The sequence below is a fragment of the Somniosus microcephalus genome, chromosome 7, assembly GCF_052327205.1.
Source record: "Somniosus microcephalus isolate GS21.2 chromosome 7, FLI_Smic_1.0, whole genome shotgun sequence".
Classification (NCBI taxonomy): Eukaryota; Metazoa; Chordata; class Chondrichthyes; order Squaliformes; family Somniosidae; genus Somniosus; species Somniosus microcephalus.
In genome coordinates this window covers 264,948,326-264,968,738 of record NC_140993.1, presented here as the reverse complement: position 1 = coordinate 264,968,738, position 20,413 = coordinate 264,948,326, and the positions used below count along the sequence as shown (strand labels likewise).

Genomic DNA, 20,413 nt, shown 5'->3' with positions numbered 1-20,413 from the left:
CCCATAATCACACACACAAATTACTGTGGAACCAGTGTGGCAGATTGCCCACATTTTACTCATGGAGAGGATTATATGAAAAACTACCTCAAAACGATAAAATTGTGTCACATTGAGGATGTGCTGCTGTGTTAAATTGATTAACTACAGATTTACATTCTAACCAGAATGAAATTGGAACATATTCATTTGGATTTTATCAACAATGTGCTTGTTGTTAAAACGTCGGCAATGGATTCCTTCCAGAGAGAAAGCTCTTCACACAAAGCGTGATCCAGATGTATCCAGATATTAAAACTTATAAAATTCTAACAGGACTAGACAGACTAGATGCTGGAAGGATGTTCCCGATGGTCGGGGAGTCCAGAACCAGCGGTCACAGTCTAAGGATAAGGGGTAAGCCATTTAGGACAGAGATGAGGAGGAATTTCTTCACCCAGAGAGTGGTGAACCTGTGGAATTCTCTGCCAAAGAAGGCAGTTGAGGCCAATTCATTAAATATATTCAAGAAAGAGTTGGATATATTTCTTAAGGCTAAAGGGATCAAGGGATACGGGGAGAAGGCAGGGACAGGGTACTGAATTTGGATGATCAGCCATGATCTCATTGAATGGCGGAGCAGGCTCAAGGGGCCGAATGGCCTACTCCTGCTCCTATCTTCTATGTTTCTATGTCTTTACATAGAATGACATTGTACTCACAGCACAGAAACAGACCATTCGGCCCAACTGGTCCACGCTGGTGTCTATACTCCGCATGAGACTCCTCCCATTCTATCTACCTCATCTCAGCCTTTCAGCATGTCTTTCTATCCCTTTTTCGCTCTTGCACTCGTCTAATTTCCTTTTGAAAGCATCTGTGCTGTTCGCCTCAACCACTCCCTGTGGTGGCGAGTTCCACATTCTCACCACAGTCCAAAGATGTGCGGGTTAGGTTGATTGGCTATGATAAATTGACCCTTAGTGTTAGGGGGATTAAATACGTGGGGTTACGGGGATAGGGTGGGATATGTGTTGGTGTAGGGGTTACGGGGATCGGGTGGGATATGTGTTAGTGTAGGCTCGATGGGCCGAAATGGCCTCTATCTGCACTGTGGGGTTTCTGTGTGTTTCTCTGGGTAACGAAGTTTCTCCTGAATTCCCTATTGGATTTACTGGTGACTATCTTATATTTATGGCCCCTAGTTTTGGTCTCGCCCACAAGAGGAATGGACTTTGGGGTAGGGTAGAGTTAGCAAAACAATTGCAACTGTCTAAGGATCAGCTGCAGGCTGCGCTGGATTTTTAAAAACTCAATGGATGAACGGAGGGGACGCCTGATCTTTCTTAGCCATAATCTAACTTGTATCGAGAAATTTCCATGGTTCCTTAAAACCTGCCTCTTTGACAAGCTTTTGGCCACCTGTTCTAATATCTCCTTTTGTGGCTCGGTGTCAAATTGTGTTTGATAATTGCTCCTGTTAAAGGCGCTATATAAATACAAGTAGTTGTTGTTGTTGTTGTTGTTGATGATATAAAGTTAGATGAAACTGGCTAAAGAGCTCCCCTAGTGGCTTATTGGAGAAATGGTGCAGTATTGCGCCAGGAAGTCCAGAAGGTCACATATTGGGGTAGATTTTAATCCCCTCCCCAGCAGGAACAGTGCGGGTTAAGATGGTATGGGGGGGCGGGGGTCTAAACATGTTCCAGCCCCCCCCCCCACCATCTTAACTTACCTTAATTCATGCACGGAAGGGATGCCCGTTCCCGGCAGACGGGGGCCTACTTTACATTGGGGCTGTGACAGCATTTGGACCTGTGAATTCGGGAGGCTCGTGCGGGACTGACCCGACTGGTGAACCGTGGGGGGAGGCGCAGAGAGGGACTGAACCCGACTGGTGAACCGTGGGGGGAGGCGCAGAGAGGGACTGAACCCGACTGGTGAACCGTGGGGGGAGGCGCAGAGTGGGACTGACCCCGACTGGTGAACCGTGGGGGGAGGCGCAGAGAGGGACAGAACCCGACTGGTGAACCGTGGGGGGAGGCGCAGAGAGGGACTGAACCCGACTGGTGAACCGTGGGGGGAGGCGCAGAGAGGGACTGATCCCGACTGGTGAACCATGGGGGGAGGCGCAGAGAGGGACTGATCCCAACTGGTGAACCGTGGGGGGAGGCGCAGAGAGGGACTGATCCCGACTGGTGACCCATGGGGGAAGGCGCAGAGTGGGACTGACCCTGACTGGTTAACCGTGGGGGGAGGCGCAGAGTAGGACTGACCCCGACTGGCGAACCGTGGGGGGAGGCACAGAGCGGCCGGGAGAGGACATGGTAAGTATAAAAATGTTACTTTTCTGTGGAATCCTTATTCCACATATACTTACAAAATGTCCCTTTCATGCTTGTCCTATCATTTGTAAAACAAAACCAGCAGCTTTCTTTAGCACACACTGGGAGTAATTTTGCATGCGTGCATGTGCGTGTGTGCGTGTATGGTCATGCGTGTGTGCGTGTATGCGTCTGTGTGCATGAGTGTGTGTGTGTGTGTACCTGAGTGCTTGTGTGTGAGTGCCTGTGTGTGCGTGCATGTGTGTGTGTGTGAATGCATGTGTGTGTGTGTGGGTGTCTGTGAGTGTGCGTGTGTGTGTGTGCATGAGTGCATGTGTGTATGTGTGAGTGCCAGCATGTGCATGCTCGTGTGTGTGTGTGTGTGTGTGTGTGTGTGTATGCGTATGTATCTGCACATGTGTGCATATGTGTGTGTGCGCTATTGTGTGTGTGTACGTGTGTGTGTGGGTGTGTGTACGTGCGTATGTGTGTACATCCATGTGTGCATGTGTGTGCGTGCATGTTTGTGCACATGCATGTGTGTACATGCGGGGCGTATGTGTGTGTGTACGTGCGTGTGTGTGTGTATATGCATGTGTGTGTACATGCGGGTGTGTGCGTGTGTGCATGTGTGTGTGAATGCAAGTGGAGCCGGAAGATGTAGGAGGGGTTCTAAATGAATTTTTTGCATCTGTTTTCACTATGGAGAAGGACGACGTAGACATAGAAATAGGGCGGGGGGACTGTGATATGCTCGAACATATTAACATCGAGAGGGAGGAGGTATTGGCGGTTTTAGCTGGCCTAAAAATGGATAAATCCCCAGGCCCCGATGAAATGTACCCCAGGCTGCTGTGTGAGGCAAAGGAGGAGATTGCGGGGGCTCTAACACATATATTCAGGACCTCTCTGGCCACAGGGGATGTGCCAGAGGACTGGAGAACCGCTAATGTAGTACCATTATTCAAGAAGGGTAGTAGGGAAAAACCGGGGAACTACAGGCCAGTGAGCCTAACATCAGTGGTAGGAAAATTACTGGAAAAAATCCTGAGGGACAAAATTTGTCTCCACTTGGAGAGGCAAGGATTAATCAGGGATAGTCAACATGGCTTTGTCAAGGGAAGATCATGTCTGACTAATTTGATTGAATTTTTTGAGGGGGTGACTAGGTGTGTGGATGAGGGTAACGCAGTGGATGTGGTATACATGGATTTCAGTAAGGCCTTCGATAAAGTCCCGCACAGGAGACTGGTCAAGAAGGTAAGAGCCCATGGAATCCAGGGTGCCTTGGCACATTGGATACAAAACTGGCTTAGTGGCAGAAGGCAGAGGGTGATGGTCGAAGGTTGTTTTTGTGACTGGAAACCTGTGGCCAGTGGGGTACCACAGGGATCGGTGCTGGGTCCCTTGCTGTTTGTGGTCTACATTAATGACTTGGATATGAATGTAAAGGGTATGATCAGTAAATTCGCGGATGATACTAAAATTGGTAGGGTGGTAAATAGCGAGGAGGGTAGCCTCAGTCTGCAGAACGATATAGATGGGTTGGTCAGATGGGCGGAACAGTGGCAAATGGAATTTAACCCGGAAAAGTGCGAGGTGATGCACTTTGGGGGGTCTAACAAGGCAAGGGAATACACAATGAATGGTAAGACCCTAGGCAAGACGGAGGGTCAGAGGGATCTGGGTGTGCAGGTACACAGATCCCTGAAGGCGGCGGAACAGGTGGATAAGGTGGTAAAAAAGGCATATGGGATACTTGCCTTCATTAGCCGAGGCATAGAATATAAGAGCAAGGAGGTTATGATGGAGCTGTATAAAACACTGGTTAGGCCACAGCTGGAATACTGTGTGCAGTTCTGGTCGCCACACTACAGGAAAGATGTGATCGCGTTAGAGAGGGTGCAGAGGAGGTTCACCAGGATGTTACCAGGGCTGGAGCGCTTCAGCTATGAAGAGAGACTGGGCAGATTGGGTTTGTTTTCCTTGGAGCAGAGGAGGCTGAGGGGGGACATGATTGAGGTGTACAAAATTGTGAGGGGCATAGATAGGATGGATGCTGAGGAGCTTTTCCCCTTAGTAGAGGGGTCAATAACTAGGGGGCATAGATTCAAGGTAAAGGGAGGGAGGTTTAGAGGGGATTTGAGAAAGAACTTTTTCACCCAGAGGGTGGTTGGAGTCTGGAACTCACTGCCTGAAAGGGTTGTGGAGGCAGAAACCCTCACAACATTTAAGAAGCATTTGGATGAGCATTTGAAATGCCATAGCATACAAGGCTACGGGCCAAATGCTGGAATATGGGATTAGATTAGACAGGGCTTGATGGCCGGCATGGACACGATGGGCCGAAGGGCCTCTATCTGTGCTGTATTACTCTATGACTCTATGAGTGTGTGTGTGTGTGTGGGTGTTGTGGGTGTGTGTGTGTGCATGAGTGCATGTGTGTATGTGTGAGTGCCAGCATGTGCATGGGTGCGTGTGTGTGTGTGTGCATGCATGTGTGTCTGCGCACATGTGCATATGTGTGAGTGCAGCGTGTGCACGTATGCGTGCGCACATTTGGGTGCGTACGTGTGTGTGCACGTGCATGCGTGTGCATGTGTGTGTGCATGAGTGTGTGTGTGCATACGGTGAGTGTATGAGTGTGAGTGCGTGTGAGTGCATATGGTGTGGGTATGTGAGTGTGTGCGTGCATTTGTGTGAGTGTGTGTGTGAGTACGAGTGCGTGCATGCATGCGGTGCGCGTGTGCTTGCATGCGCATGAGGTGTGTGTGCGCATGTGCGTGTGTGCGTGCGGTATGTGTGTGCGTGCATGTGTGAGTGTGGCGTATGTGAGTGCACGTGTGGGGGTGGGAGTGCGTGGGTGGGAGTGCGTGAGTGGGAGTGCGTGGGTGGGTGGGTGTGTGTGTGTGTGGGTGGGTCTGTGTGTGGGTGGGCGTGTGTGGGTGGGCGTGTGTGGGTGGGCGTGTGTGGGTGGGTGTGTGTGTGTGGGTGTGTGTGTGTGTGTGGGTGGGTGCGTGTGTGTGTGTGTGTGGGTGGGTCTGTGTGTGGGTGGGTCTGTGTGTGGGTGGGCGTGTGTGGGTGGGCGTGTGTGTGTGGGTGGGTGTGTGGGTGGGAGTGTGTGGGTGGGAGTGTGTGGGTGGGTGCGAGGGTGGGTGTGTGTGTGTGGGTGGGCGTGTGTGGGTGGGCGTGTGTGGGTGGGTGTGTGGGTGTGGGTGGGTGTGCGTACGGTTAGTGAAATGCCCGTGTGTTAGTTCAGTAAAAGTAAAACAAACAGTTGTCAGGGGCAACAAATCTATCAAAACTTCCATTGTTGGTATTTTCACAGACATTCTGTTTTGAAACACGAGTTGACCAGTTGCCAGTATCAATTCCCCTGGACACACACAGTTACCCCCCACAGAGTCTTTCTCCTGTGATATGGGGATGGTGGAGTGCTGTTTCTGTGGACTAATTATCCAGGGAACATGACTTCAAATCCCACCGTGGGCAGTTTCAGTATCTGAATTCAGTTAAAAAAACCTGGAAATAAAAAGCTGGTGTCAGTAAAAGTGAAGCTGTCGGCTTGTCATAAAAACCCAACCAGTTCACTGATGTCCTTTAGGGAAGGAAACCTGCCGTCCTCACCCGGTCTGGGCCTATCTGTGACTCCAGTCCCACACCAAAACAGTTGTGCCCCCTTGTTGTGGAGTCCGCCACCAGAGGAAATAGTTTCTCTCTATCTTAAACACCACAATTAGCTCACACCTTAATCTTCTAAACTCAAGGGAATATTCCAACTAGTCGATGCACCTTATACCAGCCCAGTCGATGCAACTTATACCAGCCCAGTCGATGCAACTTATACCGGCCCAGTCTATGCAACTTATACCGGCCCAGTCTATGCAACTTATACCGGCCCAGTCAATGCAACTTATACCAGCCCAGTCTATGCAACTTATACCAGCCCAGTCTATGCAACTTATACCAGCCCAGTCTATGCAACTTATACCAGCCCAGTCTATGCAACTTATACCGGCCCAGTCGATGCAACTTATACCAGCCCAGTCTATGCAACTTATACCAGCCCAGTCAATGCAACTTATACCAGCCCAGTCTATGCAACTTATACCAGCCCAGTCTATGCAACTTATACCAGCCCAGTCAATGCAACTTATACCAGCCCAGTCTATGCAACTTATATCAGTCCAGTCTATACAACTTATACCGGCCCAGTCAATGCAACTTATACCGGCCCAGTCTATGCAACTTATACCAGCCCAGTCTATGCAACTTATACCAGCCCAGTCAATGCAACTTATACCAGCCCAGTCTATGCAACTTATACCAGCCCAGTCAATGCAACTTATACCAGCCCAGTCTATGCAACTTATATCAGTCCAGTCTATGCAACTTATACCGGCCCAGTCTATGCAACTTATACCAGCCCAGTCTATGCAACTTATACCAGCCCAGTCAATGCAACTTATACCAGCCCAGTCAATGCAACTTATACCAGCCCAGTCTATGCAACTTATATCAGTCCAGTCTATACAACTTATACCGGCCCAGTCAATGCAACTTATACCAGCCCAGTCTATGCAACTTATATCAGTCCAGTCTATACAACTTATACCGGCCCAGTCTATGCACTTTAACTCAGGTCAAGCATGGACTTTGGACCTCACCCGCAGTCTCTGACAGGTGCAGCAGTTTATCCTTAATCAAGTGCAAATTCCAACCATCAAAACTTTGCTCAATGCCAGGCCCTTGAGCCAGACATGAGGATTAACACAAAAAAATTGCAATTAACTGACGTCAACTCCCTTACCTCCCGTTAACATCTGAGCGCACTTGCAGATGCAGTTGTCGTGATCCAGGTCTTTGGTGCTGAAATCTGCTCCGTGTAAAACCAAGCTGCTCTGCCTCCCCGCTGTACCACTGTAGCCTTTCAGAAAGAGCCTGGGAGGCAACAAGAGCAGAATGAGCGGAGTCTGAATGATATCGCTGTCAGTGAACCATATCAAATATAGGATACAATGTACTGTCAGTGTGCTGAGAAAGAAAGAAAGAAGGGAGAAAGAGAGAAAGAGATCGAAAGAAAGGAAGGAAAGAGGACATTTATACAGCACCTTTCACAACCTCAGGTTGTCCCTGTAATGTCCGTGTGTAATTGAGACACGGACTGCAGAAGTTGGTTATAACAGGTGTTTACTGAATGGAGACAAAACTGGAACTACTATACAAAGTTACTTCGCAGGCTTATATACAGGGGTGGTCACTACTGGTACTGCAGTATACAGGGGCTGCAGAATATAGTTCCTTCTTCAAAGTACATACACTACAATTCCTCCCCTTTTAGCTAAACAGTACATAACATTCGATTAATAATTAAATAACATATTTACAATTACAGTTGCTATATACATTAGCTGAAGTTAATCAATTATAAATTCAGTCTTTGAGGAGTGTAATGAAACCTGTTTGTCGTGCCTGTATTCGTTTTGCACGCATGTATATTACCCTCCCCCACACGGTGTATAGTTTCACTTCCTCTTTCCTGACTAACCTGGAAGGTTCCAGGTCTTGGCTCTTGGCTCCGCCCCTGACTTCTCTTACATAAAGATCCCAGGATCTGTATGACTCATTCCTGCGAGCCAGTCAGTGTGTTGAGATGTTAGCTCTGATCTTCGTGATTAAAAGCCAACTTGTTAAAGTCTATAACTTCTAGTTTTGTGGTTATTGAAGGCACATCAAGGAGGCTTCCTGATTCTGTCTGGATAACGCCTCTTTGGGGTATCAGGTTCTTCTGGCAAAGTTGATTCGGGATCAACGTTGTTGTTTGGTTCGTCTGCTTCCAATATCACCGATTCTGAGGTAGATGCAATTGGTACTTCGGTTTCATCACCAGGTGTATAGGATCGTGGTGTAGATTTGACGTTTTCCAGTGACTCTAGAATCTGGTCAGCATGGCGTCTTACAATGCTCTCTCCAACGTCCACGGTATACATTAGAGGTCCTTGCCGTGTGCAGATCGTTCCTGGCCGCCATTTCTCTGTGCGGTAGTCCCGGGCCAAAACTGGTTGACCTATCTTGAAACTCCTGGTTGGCCTTTCATTCATATTCTGAAACTGCCTGTTCTCCACATCTCTTCTGATGTTTGGCTTAACCAAATCCAAGCGGCATCTTAGTCTTCGATTGAAGAACATCATGGCTGGAGTTTGGTTGGTAACCGCATGTGTCGCATTCCGGTAGGCAAACAAGAAGTTATCCACCTTGTGTTGTAGGGGTATGTCTTCATTACACATTGCCTTGATAGCCTTCTTGAATGTTTGAATGAACCTCTCAGCCAATCCATTGGTGGCTGGATGATATGGGGCGGATGTGTAATGCTTAACACCATTGTTCTTTAAGAACCTCCGGAACTCTTCAGACACAAACTGTGGTCCATTGTCGGAGCAAATCTGTTCAGGCAGCCCATTTCTGGTGAATATGGTTCATAAAACTGTGATAGTTTTTTCTGTGGTGGTTGAGGACATTTTTATTACCTCTGGCCGCTTTGAATGTGCATCCACCGCCATTAAAAACATCGAGTCCATAAATGGACCAGCAAAATCAATGTGTACCCTTTGCCATGGAGATGAGGGCCACTCCCATGGATGTAGAGGGGCTTGTGGTGGGGCGTTTTGGACCTTCTGGCATCCTGTACAGCTCTTGGTCATCTCTTCGATTTCTCTATCGATTCCCGGCCACCACACAAACACTCTGGCTAAGTTCTTCATTTTTACCCCTCCCAGATGACCCTCATGAAGCTCATTGAGCACTCTATCCTTCAATTTGGGTGGAATTACTACTCTGGATCCACACATCAAGGTTCCTCGGCACACTGACAGCTGTTCTCTTCTCGGCGAGAATGCTGGCAACAGTGGTTCGCCATGTGCTGGCCATCCCTTCACCGTTAAATCATAGACCCTGGAGAGTGTCGGGTCATTTCGTGTTTCCTTTTCTATGTTTGCATTCGTCACAGGTAGACATTCAACTATGGTCGAGTGGAATATCTCCACAGGATCCACTGCAGGTGCTTCTTCCACCGTCGGCAACGGTAGGCGCGACAATCCATCAGCATTCCCAAGCTGTTTAGTTCCTTTGTACTCTATGTCATATTGGTGTGCCCCTAGGAAAAGGGACCACCTCTGTAGCCGTTGTGCTGTCATTATCGGGACGCCCTTCTTAGGGTTGAAAATGGAGACAAGAGGTTGATGATCAGTTAGTAGAGTAAATTTCTGTCCGTGCAGGTAGTGAGTGAACTTCTTCACCCCCCACACCAGGCTGAGGGCCTCTCTGTCAATCTGGGCGTAGTTACGCTCGGCTGCAGTTAACGAGCGTGACGCAAAAGCTATCGGCCTCTCTGAACCATCAAGGAATTTATGTGACAGTACCGCTCCAACGCCGTAGGGAGACGCATCACACGCCAGTCTTATCGGTAGTGATGGGTTGTAGTGAGCCAATACTTCTCTTGAAGTGATCAGGCCTTTACTCTTCTGAAAGGCCCGCTTACATTCATCGCTCCATTTCCATGCTACTCCAGTTTGTAGCAGGGCGTTCAGTGGGTGCAGAATTGTGGACAAATTCGGCAAAAACTTATGGTAGTAATTCACCAATCTGAGGAATGACCTCAGTTGCGACACATTTTCAGGCACTGGAGCCTTAACTACCGCTTCAATTTTGTCAGGGGACTTATGTAACCCCTCTTCATCAATCACGTGGCCACAATACAATATTTGTTTCTTTAAAAACTCGCACTTGGGGCGATTGGCTCGTAGCCCATGTTCTCTTAGTCTAGTGAGCACCTGCTCTAGGTTGGCAAGGTGTTCACTGTCATTTTCACCTGTCACTAGGATGTCGTCCAAGTAACACTGAGTCCCCGGAATCCCTTGCAGGACTTGTTCCATCGCTCTTTGCCATATAGCCGGAGCTGATGCTACTCCGAATACCAGTCGATTATACTGGTAAAGACCTTTGTGAGTGTTTATCGTGAGATATTTCCTAGAGGATTCTTCAACCTCCATCTGCAAATATGCTTGCGCTAGGTCAATTTTTGTAAAACGTCTCCCTCCAGATAGTGAGGCGAAAATATCTTCTATCCTCGGAAGAGGATACTGTACTGTGTGAAGGACTGGGTTCACAGTCACCTTGAAGTCCCCACAGATGCGAACCTTCCTTGGCTCCTCAGACTTATTGTTTAACGTTTTCTTCATGACAGGAACGATGGGTGTCGCCCACTCGCTCCAGTCTACCTTCGATAACACGCCTGCATTCTCCAGATTCTCCAGCTCTGCCTCGACGGCTGGGCGAATTGCATACGGTACCGGTCTTGCTTTGAAAAACTTGGGAATTGCATTCTCTTCTATTTTTATCGAGGTGGTTACGCCTTAAGAGTTCCCAGTCCTTGTTGAAATACCTCTTTAGCGTTAGCTAAGATTTTTTGACAATCGTCCAGGTGTGACGTCGTCATCCTTTTTACCAGCCACAGTCAGTGCCTGAATGGAGTTCCATTCTAAACTTATCTTTCTGATCCATTCACGTCCCAATAACGGTGGTCCACCATCTTGCAGTATGTACAGATACAATTTCTGTATTTCCTTGCCGTTGCATTCGACAGGCACCCTTATTTTCCCTCTGGGGTATACTTTCTGCCCCGTATATGTCTTCAAGACAATGGATGTGTCTTTCAAGGGTATGTGTGAGAATAGCCGCTCGTAGTCTCGTCGATTCATGACGGTCAGGGCTGATCCTGTATCCAATTCCATTTTGACTTGGGACCCTGCTATCGTGAGGTTGACCCAAATGGTTCGGTGATCCTCTTTTGCGATTACGTTGTGTAGTTTGAGACAGCTTAGTCTCTTGTTCCCGGATTCACTATCGCTCTTCTGGTCTTCGGAACTACTGTCCGTCATCTTTTGTACTTTCCTGTACTTTTCCTTAGTAGTCTTTTTGTTGTCGTTAGTCTTCTTCCCGGACCTGCAAACTCGTGCAATGTGTCCCATCTTTCCGCATTGCCTGCATGTTTTGTCCTTGAACCAGCAGTCCTTCTGGTCATGGGTTGTTCTGCCGCAGCGATAACATTTTTCAAATCCCCGTGTCATTTCATGGGTGCCGTATTCCTGTGGCTTTTGCTGTATTTCCGCAGCTCCCCTTGCTGCTGCTTCATACGATACTGCCACGCTGAAAGCCTTATCTAGCGTCAGCTCTTTCTCTGAGAGTAACCTCTTCTGGGTTCCTTCACTCAGGAGTCCACAGACAAATTTGTCCCGTAGGGTATCTGCCAGTCCTGCTCCGAACTGGCAGTGCTTTGATAGCTTGCGTAGTTCCGTAAGGTAATCAGCATTGCTCTCATCTTTATGCTGATTTCTCTTGTGGAATTTAAATCTTTCTGCTATCAGCAGCGGTGTAGGATTTAGGTGTTCCTGTAGGATATCAACAATTTCGTTAAAACTCTTCTCCATCGGTTTGACTGGAGTGATCAGGTTCCGCAATAGGCCGTATGTTCTTGCGCCCATTAAGTTTAGTAGTACCGATGCCTTTTTCTCATCGGCTACTTCATTTGCCTTGCAATATACTTCGACTCTTTCCACATATGTGGTCCAGTCTTCTATTTCATTGCCAGTCTTCGGCATCTTGGAGATCTAAGATGGCGCCTCCCGCGCTTTGCCTTCTTCCCCGATTGAACAAAATGGCGCCTCCCGCGCTTTGCCTTCTTCCCCGATTGAACAAAATGGCGCCTCCAGCGCTTTTCCTTCTTTTCCGCTGCTGCCAACGCTGTTGCTGGAGTTTTTATGCCTTGATGGCGACGCCCTATGGTCTTCGCGCGCTTCCCCCCCGCGCTGCTGCCAACGCCGCTCTCCGCGGTCCCCGTGGCAAACTGCAGCTCCTCGCGGCTTTCTGCGCTTCTAATTTCTTTTTCTTTTCTTTTAATTACTGTTCCCGTCGTCAGAGCAGACCCTATGGGACACTTTCCTCCCTCTTCTCGGGTCTGTACGCTGCCCGGCTTTGTAGCACCGGCCGCGCCCTGTGTGCTCCACCCTCTCTCTCTCTCTCCTCTTCCCGACAACACTGCCCGGCCCCGTTGAAAAGCCACCCGATCGAGCTCTAGCCCGTCGCAGCCCAGGAAGGATCAGTGTACTACCTGCCACCAGCCCGATTAGCTGGAACACCATAGACTGGAGAACCAAGCCCAGCTCTCGACAGCCTCTCCTGCAAATCTTCGAATTCGATGAATCAGAGGGCGGTTGCCCATGGTCGACGCCCGTTTCTTCTGTTTGTTTTTTTTTCTTTTTGGATTTCTTCCTTCTGGCTTCGACCTCTAATAACTTCGCTTCAGGGATGGATCCCCGTGAGGTGGTGCAGAACTGTAGGTAAGTTCGGATCTGTTCGTCGCCAATGTAATGTTTGTGTGTAATTGAGACACGGACTGCAGAAGTTGGTTATAACAGGTGTTTACTGAATGGAGACAAAACTGGAACTACTATACAAAGTTACTACACAGGCTTATATACAGGGGTGGTCACTACTGGTACTGCAGTATACAGGGGCTGCAGAATATAGTTCCTTCTTCAAGGTACATACACTACAGTCCCAAAGCGGTTTACAGCCAATGAAGTACTTTTGAAGTGAAATTGTTGTCATGGAAACGCAGCAGCCAATTTGTGCACAACAAGCTCCCAGAAACAGCAACGTGAGAATAACAAGGTAATCTGTATTTTTTAGTGGTGTTGGTTGAGGGATAATATTGGCCAGGACACCAGGGATAACTCCCCCTGCTCTTCTTCGAAATAGTGTCATGGGATTTTTACATCCACCTGAGGGAGCAGACGGAGCCTCGGTTTAATGACTCGTCCGACAGTGCTGCACTCCCTCAGTACTGCACTGGGTGTGGCGGCCTAGAGTGCGTGCTGAAGCCTCTGGAGTGAGACTTGAACCCACGACCTTCTGAGGCGAGAGTGCTACCCACTGAGCCACGGCTGACACCTAAAATTCAGAAATAAAAGAGAACATCTTTCTGTAACCCTGCCTATTCTCAGCCTGCTCCCGGCTCGCGCTTCTGTTCAGTTCTACCTTACGAAACCTTTCATTTTCAGTAGAACACAGCCCATTTCTACACAATCAAAGAGAATGAAGCTCTGTGTTGGATCCAGGCTGAGAGAAGGATTCAGGGCCAGTTTTGTGTCTCGTTGACACTAAGTAAACTTGCCATCCCGGACGGAGTTAACATATGGCTCGGTTTTTGTGCCTGACAGGAATCAACAAGAATAGCAAAATAACAGATCTGTGTAAACAATGAGAAATTAGGGCAAAGTGAATAACAGACTGGAAGGAGTTTGAAGTGTAATTAGGAGTGCTTCGCGGTTTATCCGGGTACATAAAACCATAACAGTTTATTGGCTAACTTACAAACTTTTTAATGACAAAGCCAAGACTGTGACAAGAGCTATTATCTCCCAATAAACTTCCAGCTAACATTATGACATGGAACTCTTGACAATTTGTCATTCCCATTTTGGAACAGTTCTGCTTCTATTTTGCTCTCTTCCCACTGGCACTAATTTCACAGTAATCAGCGGTAATACTTCAGAGCAGTGAAAAAGAGAATAAAAGACACATGTGAATATTTGATCACGCACAATGGTGGGAACAGTTAAGCCCTAGGAGGTACAGGCCGTTTACTGCACAGGAAATGCTGTGCGACGTCGTCCCTCCTTTGTTCTGCCTCTTTCTAAATTCATTCGCAGGGTGCGGGCGTCGCGGGCAAGGCCGGCATTTATTTCCCATCCCTGGTTGCCCCCTTGAGAAGGCGCTGGTGGGCCTTCTTCTTGAACTGCTGCAGTCCCGTCTGGTGATTCTTTGTCATGGTTTCTGCACGGCAACCAGGGGGCAATCCAGAGGCAACCATGAGGGTGTGAGACAACAACAACAACAACAACAGCAGCCCCGAAGCGGTGCCCTTCCCCCGCCCCAGCCCCCCCTCCCCGGCCAACCAACAGCAACCTCCCGGCCTGATTGCCCGTTACCTTCCTTACCTGTTGGCAGCTCTGCGCAGCTCACTGTCGCCATGGAAACGAGGCCTGAGGCCCAATATCGGGGGTCGATTCGGGCCTCGCCATTCAGATGTGGGGATGGGATCCTGCACTCCCCCCTCCTCCACCACGTGCCCAAAAACGGACGCGCCCGAATTTCTAGACAGGGGAGAAATTGTAAAGGGTCCGCCTTTGTGCAGCTGCTATCCTGAAACAGTCTCCTAACCTCAACCCACACATGTTACTGTGGTGTATGTAACCTGTTCCACCTTAAGAGAACTACCTTAAGAGATGTACTACTTTCTCTTGGCTGCTGTATACTGTAATACCGGTGGTGACCACACCGGTATATAAGTGTTGTGTAGGGATTTGCTGGGCAGTTCAGCCCTGACCTCCGAATGGTAAAGACCTGTTAAAGTTATTCTTGTGGTCTGTGTCCAGTGATTTATAATAAGCATAACTGGGACACACAGACTTAACAGTGGCGACGAGTCCGATCTTACCCTGCGGCAGTTTTACATCCAAGGCAGCTTCGTCCTCAGAACGGGCGTCGAGAAGAGGCATCAGCCCTCATCATACTGCTGAGCACCATCGCACGGGAGGCATCGGGAACCCGGGTTAAAAAGAAAAATTCTGACCACGAAGCCCTCCATCAGCGACAGGCAGTGATCATCCCTTCTACCACGGTGGTGGGTAAGCCGATCAGCGACACGAGCAGAAAGTCGGCCGCGTTGACTGTGAAGTGGGGGAGGGAAAACGGAGGAAAAAGGGCGGAGAACTCGACCACGGCCGGTGAAAAGGGCCGGGTTGCAATCGAGGCCGAGAGGCGCAGCGACTGGGGCAGCTTAAGGCACGAGAGCCGCGGAGAACTCAAACGCAGCCGGTGTAAAGGACCGGGCTGAAAGCAGCGTCGGGGAATTGAGAACCGCTGGGGAGGCGAGAACGGCAGCAGCACGGCAATCGCCATTGCAGCCAGCGGGGGAAGAAGGCAAATGCGGGAATCCGCCATTGTAGTCGGCGTGGGAAGAAGACGAGCGTGGGAAAGACCGCCAAGCGCGGGAAGCCGCCATTTTAGTAGGCGGGGGAAGAAGACAAGCGCGGGAAGCCGCCATTTTGAGAAAAAGAAAAAAATTAAAAAACTTGCAAGGATGCCTAAACATGGGAACATTAATACCTTTGATAGCGATATCGAAGATTGGACCACGTATGTAGAACGCATGGAAGTTTATTGTAAAGCAAATAAGGTACCAGATGATGAGAAAGAACTAACCTTATTAAGCTCAATGGGTGCGAAGACATACGGGCTGTTGAAGCACCTTCTGTCACCAGAGAAACCGGCGGATCAGACTTTCGCGAATATTGTTACTGTCCTGAAAAATCATTTAAACCCCACGCCGCTGATGATAGCGGAACGATTTAAATTTTACAGAAGAACGCAGCTGAAAGACGAAAGCAACGCTGAATTTTTAATTGAACTGCGTAAGCTATCAAAGTACTGTCAGTTTGGAACAGGACTAGCAGATGCGCTGAGAGATAAATTTGTGTGTGGATTGTTAAAAGAAGGAACACAAAAGCGACTGCTTGAGGAGAATGATCTTACGCTTGATAAAGCTGTCACTATTGCAGCATCGCACGAAGCCGCAGTGAGAGGCACTGCGGAAATGCAGCTACGGTCACCGGAACTCAGCACCAATCAAATGGTCTTGGGTACAGTAAAATGTTATCGTTGTGGAAAGACAACGCACGATCAGAACCAGTGCTGGTTCAAAAATCAGGAATGCAGAAAATGTGGCAGGCTTGGTCACATAGCTAAAGTATGCCGGTCAGGAAAGAAGACCAGCAACAAAAAGTCACTGCAGGAAAAGTACAGAAAGGTACACAAGGTGACAGAGAACAGTTCGAATGAACAGAAGTCAAATTCAGACTCCAGCAGTAATGAACTGGGTAGTCTAAGAGTACACAATGTTGGTAAGGAAGCAAACCTCCAAACAATCTGGGTCACACTTCAGATAGCAGGAGTCCAAGTGAAGATGGAATTGGACACTGGATCGGCATTGACGGTCGTGAATAAGCAAGATTACAAAAGGTTATTCCCACATATTCCCCTACGGGATACGGAGATTGTATTGAAAACATACACGGTGCAAAGAGTTACCCCATCGGGAAGATAGAGGTAAAGGTGGTCCACAAGGGCAAAGAAAGCCGAGGAATGGACTTATATGTGCTACCTGAGGGAGGTCCACCACTACTGGGACGGGAGTGGATTAGGAAAATAAATATGGACTGGCATTCCTTAAAAGCACTAACGGTAGATTCCGGTAAAAAAGATGTCAAACCTAATCGATTGTCCAGAATATTGGACGATGCTAAAGAGATGTTCCAACGGGGACTGGGAACACTGAGAGGAATTACGGCAAACATCAAGGTTGAAGAACATGCAAACCTGAAATTTTTCAAAGCCAGACCGGTACCTTATGCGATACGACCTGCTGTGGAAGCTGAGCTGGAAGGGCTAGAACGTTCAGGAGTACTGTCTAAGGTAGACTGGAGTGAGTGGGCCACGCCCATTGTCCCCGTCATGAAGCGTTCATCGAGCAACAAGCCGGGGGAACTGGGGAAGGTTCGCATCTGTGGAGATTTCAAGATCACTGTTAATCCGGTGCTTCACACGGTGCAGTATCCGCTTCCGCGGATTGAGGATATCTTCGCTTCATTGTCTGGCGGGAAACACTTCACCAAGATAGACCTGGCGCAGGCGTACTTACAGATGGAAGTTGAGGAAGAGTCACGCCAGTATCTCACGATCAACACGCATAGAGGCTTGTACCGGTATAATAGACTGGTTTTTGGAGTGGCATCGGCTCCAGCAATTTGGCAGAGGGCCATGGAGCAGGTATTACAGGGAATTCCAGGCACACAATGTTACCTGGACGATATTCTGATTACAGGAGATGATGACGAGGAACACCTTGCAAATTTGGAACTGGTGCTCACCAGATTGAAAGAATATGGACTTCGAGTTAATCGCCAGAAATGTGAGTTCTTTCAGAAGCGGATCTCGTACTGTGGTCATGTCATTGACCAGGAGAGGCTTCATAAGTCTCCTGACAAGATCGAAGCTGTTGTGAAGGCTCCCGCTCCGGATAATGTATCCCAGTTGAGGTCGTTCCTAGGGTTGATTAACTATTACCATAAGTTTCTGCCAAATTTATCCACGGTGCTGCACCCGCTGAACGCTCTTTTGCAGAAGGGAGTACCATGGAAGTGGAGCGAGGACTGTAAGAGGGCCTTTCGCAAAAGCAAGGCATTGATCACCTCAGAGGAAGTGTTGGCTCACTTCAACCCAACGCTGCCTATTCGTTTGGCTTGTGATGCTTCTCCATATGGTATTGGGGCAGTACTCTCACACAAGTTGCCAAATGGCCTGGAGAGGCCAGTTGCGTTCGCATCCAGATCATTGACCTCCGCTGAGCGCAACTATGCTCAGATAGATAGGGAGGCTCTCAGCCTTGTGTGGGGAGTAAAGAAGTTTAATCATAACCTGCAGGGCCAAAAGTTTACACTTCTGACAGACCACCAGCCGTTGGTATCCATTTTTAACCCTAAGAAGGGTGTTTCGGTGATGACAGCACAGAGACTCCAGAGATGGTCCCTTTTCCTAGGGGCACATCAATATCAGATTGAATTCAAAGGTACAAAGCAGCATAGTAATGCTGATGGGCTGTCGCGCCTGCCACTACCTACAGAGGAGGAGGCACCGACGGTTGACCCTGTTGAGTTATTTCACTCGACCATCATCGAATGTTTACCAGTCACCAATGCAAGTATTGAAAGAGAAACCAGGAACGACCCGACACTGTCCCGGGTCTACGAAGTGACAGTGAAGGGATGGCCAGCACATGGTGATCCACTGTTACCGGCATTCTCAGCAAGACGAGAACAGCTGTCCGTCTGTCAAGGAACATTGATGTATGGAACAAGGGTGATTATTCCTCCTAAGTTAAGAGAGAGAGTTCTAAAGGAACTGCATGAAGGTCATCTGGGGGGAGTCAAGCTGAAAAGCCTTGCTAGGGCTTATGTGTGGTGGCCGGGTATCGACCAACAGATAGAGGATCTGACGAAAAGCTGCTCAGGGTGCCAAAAAATGCAAAATGCACCTCCGATTGCACCGCTGCATCCATGGGAATGGCCTTCAACCCCATGGCAACGTGTACATATTGACTTTGCTGGTCCGTTCATGGACTCCATGTTTTTAATTGCGGTGGACGCACATTCTAAATGGCCAGAAGTGATTAAGATGACTACCACTACCTCGGAAAAGACGATCGCGGTGCTAAGAACGATATTTGCGAGAAATGGATTGCCAGAACAAATATGTTCAGACAACGGACCGCAGTTCGTGTCAGAAGAATTCCAGAAATTCATGAAGAAGAATGGGGTGAAACATTATACCTCTGCCCCATATCATCCGGCTACAAACGGGTTGGCCGAGAGATTTGTGCAAATGTTCAAAAAAGCAATAAAGGCCATGAGCGAAGATCAGATTCCACTACAACACAAGGTGGACAAATTCCTACTGGCATATCGAAACGCCACTCATGCAGTGACAAACCAAAGTCCTGCCATGATGTTCTATAACAGGAGGTTGCGGTCCAGGTTGGACTTGTTAAAACCAAATGTGCGGAGGGAAGTTGAAAACAAACAGTTCCAGCATATAAATAACAAGACCACTCGGAGTTTCGAAATAGGACAACCAGTGTTAGCCCGGGACTATAAAAACGAGAAATGGCAATCTGGAACAATTCGGGCCAGACAAGGACCCCTGATGTACATGGTAGATATTGGTGAAAATGTAATACGGTGTCATGCTGACCAACTGGTAGAATCGAGAACAAGGGTCGAACCCATGGTTACGGCAGAGACAACCGTGGAAGAAGTCAGTGAACCTGAAGCATCTACCTCAGAAGTGAATGTACCTGATGATGATGTCCAATCCATAAGAGACCAACTAGATGAGTCACCCCAGCAACGAGAATCAGAGACCCCTGAAAGGCGTTATCCAACTCGAATCAGGAGGCCTCCTCAGAGACTGAATCTTTGAACTGTTTTGCATGAAGTTGTATATATATATGTTATGTTAAATGGGGATATAACTGTTAAGCTAAAAAGGGAGGATTGTGGTGTATGTAACCTGTTCCACCTTAAGAGAACTACCTTAAGAGATGTACTACTTTCTCTTGGCTGCTGTATACTGTAATACCGGTGGTGACCACACCGGTATATAAGTGTTGTGTAGGGATTTGCTGGGCAGTGCAGCCCTGACCTCCGAATAGTAAAGACCTGTTAAAGTTATTCTTGTGGTCTGTGTCCAGTGATTTATAATAAGCATAACTGGGACACACAGACTTAACAGTTACACGTCCAATCTACTCGCGCGGCTTTTGACCACAAGACATCAAGGACACATCCCCTCCCGCTGGGCAAAAAGGCAACTGGAGACTAATACTGAACCGCCATGAGAAGTGCAAGGCCCTGTCCTCTCCCATTGGCCCACCAGGGATTGGATCCTGCCCCTCGGGACTAGCAGAGCCCAGGTGCGTGACAGCCATCACCAAACAATCGGGAATCAAATAACGCCCACCACACCAGCATTGTTCTTGTTACTGTAGCTTCTTACTTTTTTAATTTCAAGCGCAAAAATAACAATCAAGGCTGCACGACGGGATCTGCAGGTGTGCAAGTGCTTTCGATGAAATTCTGGCTCGCTTCAGGAAACTCAGAATTCTGTTCGCGCGAATTGTACACGGTCCAAGTCCGGCACACGAGGAATGATCTGAAGCGATGTTCTGCCTATCCTCCCGATAGTAGTGAGGGAGAGGCGTCATAGATCACAGGGGCAGGGGTACGGTAGTGTAGTGGTTATGTTACTGGACTGGTAATCCAGAGAACGTGAGTTCAAATCATGTCGCCTGAAGGAGGAGAGGCGGAGAGATTTCAGGAGGGAATTCCAGCGCTTGAGGCCTAGACAGCTGAAGGCGCGGCCGTCAATGGTGGAGC

General features: G+C 48.4%; 1 protein-coding gene across 1 annotated transcript in view; it reads right to left on the bottom strand.

The window, feature by feature from the left end:
• The window catches only part of LOC147115295 (angiopoietin-1-like), a 327,338-nt gene that overhangs the window by 5,501 nt on the left and 301,424 nt on the right, over positions 1-20,413 (bottom strand). Inside the window, exon 7 of the mRNA XM_085993994.1 lies at positions 7,114-7,244. Within this exon, the coding sequence (XP_085850120.1) occupies positions 7,114-7,244 (131 nt within the window). The remainder of the gene's footprint in view (positions 1-7,113; positions 7,245-20,413) is intronic.